Here is a 9135-nt window from a genome sequence, read left to right as displayed (position 1 = left end):
GCGATGTAGAGTGGAGTAAGGAGCGATGTGGAGTGGATAAGGGAGCGATGTAGAGTGGATAAAGGGGCGATGTGGAGTGGGTGAAGGGGCGATGTGGAGTGTGTTAAGGGGCGATGTAGAGTGGATAAAGGGGCGATGTAGAGTGGATAAGGAGCGGTGTAGAGTGGGTAAAGGGGCGATGTAGAGTGGATAAAGGGGCGATGTAGAGTGGATAAAGGAGCGATGTAGAGTGGATAAAGGGGCGATGTAGAGTGGATTAAGGGGCGATGTGGAGTGGGTTAGGGAGCGATGTAGAGTGGGTTAGGGAGCGATGTAGAGTGGATAAGGGAGCGATGCAGAGTGGATAAAAAGGCGATGCAGAGTGGATAAAGGGGCGATGCAGAGTGGATAAAGGGGCGATGTAGAGTGGGTTAGGGAGCGATGTAGAGTGGGTTAAGGAGCGATGTGGAGTGGGTAATAATCACCACTTGTGTCACTGTCATCGCTGCCGTGACCATGTCATCGCTGCCGTGTTGATGTCACCGCTGCCGTGTTGATGTCATCGCTGCCTTAACCATGTCCTCGCTGCCGTGACCATGTCATCGCTGCCGTGACCATGTCATCGCTGCCGTGTCCATGTCATCGCTGCCGTGACCATATCATCGCTGCTGAGTCCCCTGTCATCGCTGCCGTAACCAGTCATCGCTGCCGTGACCATGTCATCGCTGCCGTGACCATGTCATCGCTGCTGAGTCCCCTGTCATCGCTGCCGCGCCCACTCCCCTCAACCTGCAAGCATATCAATCACCTAGCAAGCACTCACCAACTGCAACACTACCACTGCCGCTCCCAGTCCCCTCAACCGGCGAATATATCAATCACTCAAGCAACGCACTCACCAACTGCAACACGTACCACTGCCGCTCCCAGTCCCCTCAACCTGCGAACATATCACTCACCTAAGCAGCACTCACCAACTGCAACACGTACCACTGCCGCTCCCAGTCCCCTCAACCTGCAAACATATCAATAACCTAAGCAGCACTCACCAACTGCAACACTACCACTGCCGCTCCCAGTCCCCTCAACCTGCAGACATATCAATCACTCAAGCAAGCACTCACCAACTGCGACACGCACCACTGTCGCTCCCAGTCACTCAACCTGCAAACATATCAATCACCTATGCAAGCACTCACCAACTGCAACACGTTCCACTGCCGCTCCCAGTCCCCTCAACCTGCAGACATATCAGTCACTCAAGCAGCACTCACCAACTGCAACACGTACCACTGCCGCTCCCAGTCCCCTCAACCTGCAGACATATCAGTCACTCAAGCAGCACTCACCAACTGCAACACGTACCACTGCCGCTCCCACTCCCCTCAGCCTGCGAACATCAATCACTCAAGCAGCACTCACCAACTGCAACACTACCACTGCCGCTCCCAGTCCCCTCATCAACACTCACCCTCACCCCTGTATCCCCCCAGCCCTGGCTCCGACACCCACGCTGCCCGGGATACCACAGCTGCCCTGACGCGACGCATGTCATCAGCACCAACCGCCAATCTAAATTATTCACTATTCGCAACACGGTTAAAATTGCAGCGAACCCCGTGCGTTCAACTCCCACAGTGCAGCAGCACCGTGCTACGAGCCGCGGTAAAGACGCCATGCTGGCGGAGCGTGTCGGCTACGTGCCTAAATGTGATATTAACGATCGCTACATTGTCGCCTATAAACGCTACCTAACCAGGCCAACGCGGATTACGCCACCCTGCCAGTGACTCGCAACACACGACTTGGGTCACCCGCCGCGGCCCTCACGGCCGCCTACGTTAGCTACAAATCACCTAGCCTCACGTGACACTGACTCAATGGGCAACGCAGACACCTCTCACAGTCAACGCGTAACTCAACGCAACAACCAACCGACGTGCTACAACACCCACCAAATTACGGTTCATCCGCTACCTTAGCACTTAGCTTGTGTGCTACCTTAGCACTTTGCCTGCGTGCTAGCTTAGCACTTTGCCTGGTTGCTAGCTCAGCACTTTGCCTGGGCGCTAGCTTATCACTTTGCCTGACTGCTAGGTTAACACGTTGCATTGTCGTTTAGTCATCTCCTAATTTAGCTGCTATTTATTTCACAGGTTGCCGCTAGAGTAATTCGAGACATTAGACTACGTTTGTTTGTTAGGTGAGTAGGTGAGTTGTTACGTGAGTTGCTGTGAATTAGAAGTGTGAATACAATTACGGCTGTAGGTACGATATCTTGGCAAGCCTTCCGACTTGCGCCGCCGCCAACAATGATTGCGCCGTTATCTTGTGCGATGACGGTATCCTCAGGTGTGACCGGATGTGCAGCACATCCAGTCTGCCAACCATGACGCAGATGAGGTAGAAGAGAGATAGTGACCAGAGCGCGACGTTAAGCCATATAAACGGCTCTCTGATGGTGAAGATGAATTCGTCGCATTTTGTAAACAATGTCTTGAAATAACTGCAGTCAAGCACTCTCTTTAATTGAGTGCAGAAATCGGAACAGGTTTTCCTGCTGCTATTGTTATTCAACATAGATACATCACCGAAACTAAATCCATATTGATACAAAGTTGGAGACACACCATTGCAACTGACGATAGACGAACACTGGCAGTGAGGTTGCTTGGTTTTTTCAACCAATTTGAAAAGACCATGTTGTCCACGTTTACACTTGTCGCCTTTCAAACATTCACGACAGCCCCAGTCTTGGCAATTAATATTACAGAAAGCGTTATACAAATTGTTAAGTAATTGCCAGAATGTCCATGGGAGATATACAGCCCAGGACAAGTACGTGTCGGAATGCTTGTAAGGTAAGTAAGCGTATGAATCCGAACAAAGAGTTTCGATATATGGAGCACAGTGCTCCTCTATACCAGTACATACCTTCCGCATCGACAAACTTGACACATCAGCCGACGAGGGATTTGGGTGAAAAGCGCCATGGTTATTTTGGCTGCTGCCATAAACATAACGAAGTGCATCTGTCAGCTCACGGGGATTTCTAAAGAGACCGATAGAAACTGTCTCAATCGATTGTTCGATAGGCTTTTCATACCAGCGTGTAGCGATAGCTTCCCATTCTCGTACGAGCGATAGAGCGAAGTTGAAGTGCTCTGGTAGAGTTTTCGGCGGCGTAGGAACAAGGCAAAGGAAAGATGAGAGTCGGCCAGTACCGAAAAATTGCCGGAGTATTTCACATATATCACGACCCGTTTTAGTCGATCCGGAGAACGCCCTAAATCCCAAGGGCGTCATACAAGGCATTCCAAACTTCGAAGTGGAAGGGCATGTCAAACATTCGTATTTGCAACCAATAGAGCTCAATTGATGAGGCAAGTGGCCAGGCAAGCAATCGTTCAAATAGCTCATTAGGGGGGAAGTTGGTTGGCACTTTGGTTGGTCATTTGGTTGACACGTTGCCTGGCACGTTGGTTTGCTCTTTGAGTGCTCCTTGCACGGCCATTTGGTCGTACGTGTGGTTCGACCGTATTCGCAGTCGCGCCAACCGTGGTTTTCGGCATCGACATAACAGCGGTTAAAAAGATATCTGAGCTGCGGAAGTAGTCGGCGAAGTATATCGACGAGCATGTCGAAGCAAGCGGCAGGGTCACTGGGATACTTCAGCTTGAACGAATTGTTGGAGTAGTCACACCCGTAGGTAGTGTATTCGTCTCCCGGTCCAACGATTGTGCAAATAAGATCGTACGCTTTTGAACATATACGTGTCAGTGTCGCGTCAAGTCTGACAAATTCTATGTTCTTCGGGTATGCTTCGAGGGATATAGATGCTGGGTCCACTTCTAGGACTATAGGTTCGTCCACTTCCTCTTCTTGTTGCGCCTCTCTAGCCTCCTTCGCTGGATCTTTCAGTAGCTCAAGGAACGTTTGTCCGACCATGGCGGACTGCACGCGGTTGTGAGTCAGGCCGCTGAGCCAAATCAGCATCTCATATACTGAACATGGCTGTCTCTTTGCATCAAAAGTGCCAATATGGCAAACCTCGTTGTACTTCTCAATGTGATACAGAAGGCAGGTGAGAATATCGAAAAGATTAAAAAAATAGTTCGTCTTTCGTTCATTCGATTCACACTCCTTGAGATGCTCGTTCTCTTTCGCACCATCGACCCTGAAACTGATTCTCTTAAGGACGTATTCACCGTTAATGATCTGCTTGTTCTGCAGCTCCCAGTGCTGTTTGTCGCCGTGTGATACTCTGAAGCCGTGCCGTAGGAACAACCTGCCGAGATCAGAGGTCGAGTGAATTTGATGTCCCTTCAGACTATTGCAATTTATTCTCAAGTCATGCACAGCATCGTGAATTGTGGAAAAAGCGGTCAAGAATATCTTAGCGCAGTATGTGGTCTCCGGGTTGTTTTCTTGATCCCAGTTGATATTGCCAGCGCCGTCGTAGGCGGAGATGTAGGCCTTGGACAGCTCCTCAGCATAATTAGAAAACGCTTTCCTCAGCGCTTCTAGAATGAAATGATTCTGTCCCTCCCCGAACTTGGCAGGATGAAACTTACTCAGCTGGTCTCTCAGTGCATCCAAGTTCACGATGAAGTCGTCGTTGAAGTGAAGGGAACTAATGATTCCGGTAAGCAATTTTACCAGCGTGCTGTATGGAGGTCGAATAAAGTTGAAGTCGGACTTGAAGTCTGGTAGCTCTTTCAAAGTTTTGAAGAAACTTGTTAAACCCTGTTTAAATATGCTTGCCGCCTTGTTCAGCGGGAACTCATTCTTGCCTCTGTGATCGGTATTGATAGGAAGGATCTTCTTAACTTCAGTAACGATGTTAGTTTCAAATAAGTTCATGAATTTTTTGTGCCCCTGTTCCAGGTCCGCGCCGATTTGGGTTGGCAGCTCCGCCAGCTCAGAGGAAACTCTGTCGGCGAAAGTGGTCAGCAAGTCCATAAGAGACGTGACGTATTGCTTGCGCGAATGGGTGATTAGTTTCTCGGTGACCTGTTTGATGTCCTTGTCGATCTCTTCCGTCAGTTCCTTCTTGAAGCTTTTTTCGGCAGTAGAAAGGAATGCAATCACGCTGTCGGCCTTGGTGATGGGACCACTCTGCAGAAAGTTTTGGAGCGCTTTCAGTTGGTCGCGAATCTTTTTGATGCTTTTGTCCGCATGTTTGCTAGTTTTCGTTTGTTCCTCGAAATACTTCTCCTTCAACTCAGTTAATTTTTTTTTCGCACTATCAGGATCCAGCTCGGCAGCTGACTTGATGGCGGAACACAGCTCGGTGAGTCTGGAAGTGATGGTATAGGAGTGGGATTGCAGATCGGCGTATGCTTGGTTGACGCCTTGTAGAGCATCCGTTACTTTAGTTTGAATACCTCCGAGCGCGCCGTCGATTTCTTCCTTGATCTTCTCGAGGCCTTGGACACCATTGTGGTCGCCTTTTATATCGGAGGTGAGTACGACGGGAGCTTTGCCAAGCAGGGTTGTGATATCATCCAGGTAGTTTTTGACGCCAGTTTTAGGATCAACTAATCCCGGCGTAGGTTTGTCGCTGTCAACCAGCCCTGCGATCTTTTGGAGTTGTTGCTCGATTTTGGTGAAGGGGCCGGTGAAGCTATTGTTATCTTCGATCGTTTGTTTGACACTTTCTTCAGCGGTTAGATTGGTTTCAACGTTACGTTTGAGACCGGTTAGCTCCATTGTTACTTTGCCTTTTTCTCGGTTGTATCCACTCATCGTATCATTCAAGTTAATTTGTGACTCCGTCTGTGAGTTTGTAGTTGCACGCCTCGTAATTGCATCATGCAAATGCACATTCAGTAGGCCGACGAGATCGTCCGTCAAAGCTTTCACAACCGGATTTTTGTCATCCAATTCGATCGACGTCTTGCTGTTTAATTTATTGAGAGCATACATGGCGTATTCAATGGAGAATGCAATGTTATCTTTGTCATCTGCAGATCGTTCAAGCAGTTTAAATAATTTTCCGAACTGCGTTGTTTGTCCAACTTCATTAATAAGCTGCGTGATTCCGGGCCTAGTGTCACCATTTGTGTTAAGTGTCACCGGACCCGTAACGTGCTTTGCTGCGTTGACTACAGACTTAACCTGATTAGTGACAAAATCTTTAATGGATACCTGAATGTTGTTTTTTACTTTAAAAAGCTCTTTTTTAATCCACTCCTCCAACTCCCCAATTTTCCGCGTAGCCTGCTGCACCCAACCGTCAATACCACTCTTAACCTTATGCGCCGCCTTTCTAAGATTCTCAGCCTTATCTTTCATATCGTTAGCGATTCCATGAATCTTATCTTTTGTACCATTTTCAGTCTCAACCATCCCACCAATCTGCTCACACTTTTGTTTCGCCCTCTCAACGGCCGTCGTGCCCGCATTCTTCCACGTAGTCAACTGCTCAACTTTTTTCGTTGCCTCCGGCACTAACTTTTCCATTCTTTCTCTGGCCAATTCCACGTCACCGTGAATTATCTGAGCCTGCATTCTAATCAATTCCGCTGTCTCGTTGATAAGTCTGGGCCTCTGATCGGCGCCGTCCGAACTCACTTGCCGCAAAATGATCTCAATCTTCCTCAACGCGTCATCCACGAACGGCTCGGCATCCTTTATCCACGTTCCCAACTCGTTCACGTACTGCCAAAAGTCTTTGTTGATTTTGTTCAGCTCATCCAAAATAGTCTGGACTTTCTCGCGAATCCTCCTAATGAGGTCTTTAATGTGCGCGTCAATTTTGCAATCGACGTTCACTTTCAGGTTTTTCAACAGCTCACTGATGTATTCCGTTGTCTCTCGAAGGTCTGATTTTTCTTTCGACGAGAACTCTGTAAGACGCTCAGTTTCAATTTTAACGGACTCACGAACGTTATTTACATTATCGCGTAACTTAGGATTTAAGTCGTCGATTGATTTTTTAATTTCTTTTTTCGTACTGACATCTAAAGCTTCGTTAAATTTATTGGCATTTTTTAGGCATTGAGTCACTAAGTTCTCTGCCTTTCTTACCTCAGCGTCATCTGGCTTCCCAGTCACATTATCAACTTGAATTTTAACAAATTCGTTTTCAAACGCTGCGTCTTTTTTTATGTAATTGTACAATTCTTCGACTACATTTTTAACGTTATTATTAGACTTCATGACAGCATCATTATACCCCCGCACCCCTTCAACCACCTGTCCAATCGCAGCATTAAAACCTTTTTTACCAAGGTGTTTATTGGTGTTAAGAATGCTAATTGCATTATCTAAAATGTTTTTATGCTGCCCTAAATGCTCTTTGATGTTACTGAGAACACCATAGAAAAACGCCATCACCCCGTCACTCAGCCTATCCAAGTCAGAGTACACAATGCCACTGCCATCGTAGCCTTTGGAAGCAGAGTTGAAGCCGAGGAAAGTCTGAAGGCCGTCACATAAATTATCTAAGAGATTTTTAGGCTCATTTTGTTGATTATTAGAATTCTCATAAAATCCACAAAGCTTCTCCACTTTCTTCAAAGCCTCCAACTTGGACTGCAATTTGGCTGACTCAGCAGAGGCAGAGGGGGAAGAAGGAGAGGGATTAAGAGGGTTATTAAGGCTATTAATACGTTGAGTAATTAGAGTAATTTCTTTCTTAACTGCTTCACTAAGCTCACTAATTTTCTGGTTGTCATCAGCCTGGCCATCAGACTTGACAGACTCAGAAAGCTTAGTAACATAAGAAGAGTAAACATCATTTAGGTCTTTTTTAAGGTGTGGATTAGTGTCGAAACAAGCTTTAATAGCTTTCACAACGGCTTTCTTAACACTCTCACTCTCACCAACAAATCCTCCAAGCTTACCAGCCAATTCACCAAGCTGGACAATCTTCTCTTCAACAGACTTCAAGGCAGGAGATGGAGGATGTTTTTTGTGAGCATTTTTACAATCTTCTAGACATGTTTTATAGAAGTTAATACTATGATTATCTGGGATATTTTCAACGGTTTTTTTGGATTCTTTGAATTTTTTCTCAGCCTCGTCATGCAGTCTCTGGTAGTACTGACAGTAAGTCTCCTTATCAGAGTATTTGAAGGGGCATTCAAGTTTAGATTTTTCGGTTGTAAGGGACTTAGTAGCGTTATTTATAGCTTCCTCAATCAACTTTTTCAAAGCTTTTGACAACTTGGTAAGACCATCTCCACCATTCCCATACCTAACCTGGATCAACCAGTCTATGGACTCACGGAGATTCTCCGGACAGTCCGTTAATTTCTTAGGGACATGCCTCATTTTCAAGGCTCACTTACCTCGCACTTTCACTCACGTTTCAAACTAATCACGACCACCCGCACTCAACACGCATGCCACAGCTACATTACATAACTCAACTCAAACTCATGCACATGGAATCTCGATGGAATCTCGCTCACAGTCACACTACGTTATGGAATCACGCAAAAACTCACCAATTTCGCAGCCTTCCTCGCTCACCTAACAAGGAAAACCGTTTATATCGCTACCTCGACCACCTACCTCAGCGGAATCTCGGCCTTCGCTCTCCCTTCCGGCGCCATTCGCTCCTGCTCACGGCTCTTGCCCAGCCTTCCAGTCAACAACGACATCGCACTGAGGATTCCATATCGCATCACCATGCGCCGGCCGGTCTCCCACGGGGATGGGGTAAAACGTTCGAATAAGTGACGATGCGCACCTACGTTACATATGACTACGCTGCTAATTTCTATTCAAATCAAATTCATACGCACTCTTTACTCAAACACTCAACTCTCACCCAGCCTCAAAAGCTGGGTTGCCTCCAAATCGGAGCTACAACCATTCGCCCAGTTCCCGGCCCTTCCCAACCGTTCCTGAAGGCGCCCGTTCCTTCATCAGGAGCAGTGAAGAGCAACGAAAGTGTTCGCTAGATGAGCTACGAGAGCGGCAGTAATGCCTACGAATATGTGATCACCGATAAGGGTGAGAGGAGCAACGAAGCCGTGAACAAGCGGCTGAGTAACGTGGTGACCAAGAAGGTACCCAAAGAGGTAACCAAGAAGATAAGCAAATAGCTAAGTAAACGGCTGAATTGATAGCTGACTGATACCCTCCCTCTCTACTTTCCCATTCCCCCGGCTTACGCCTTCCGCTCTACGACGTGCTTAACTC

General features: G+C 47.3%; 1 protein-coding gene across 1 annotated transcript; it reads right to left on the bottom strand.

Moving 5' to 3' along the window:
* Positions 1-2235: 2235 nt before the first annotated feature.
* On the bottom strand, positions 2236-8259 carry BBBOND_0004220 (hypothetical protein, conserved; the record flags this gene model as incomplete). Its single annotated transcript, XM_012915255.1, has 1 exon — positions 2236-8259. One exon carries the CDS (start codon positions 8257-8259, stop codon positions 2236-2238), a length of 6024 nt encoding a protein of 2007 aa, XP_012770709.1.
* Positions 8260-9135: the final 876 nt, after the last annotated feature.

The sequence above is a fragment of the Babesia bigemina genome, scaffold Bbigscaff_72718 (assembly GCF_000981445.1).
Source record: "Babesia bigemina genome assembly Bbig001, scaffold Bbigscaff_72718".
In the NCBI taxonomy this organism is placed as follows: domain Eukaryota; phylum Apicomplexa; class Aconoidasida; order Piroplasmida; family Babesiidae; genus Babesia; species Babesia bigemina.
The sequence above is the reverse complement of the archived record's forward strand: the minus strand, read 5'-3'. Positions and strand labels throughout refer to the sequence as shown.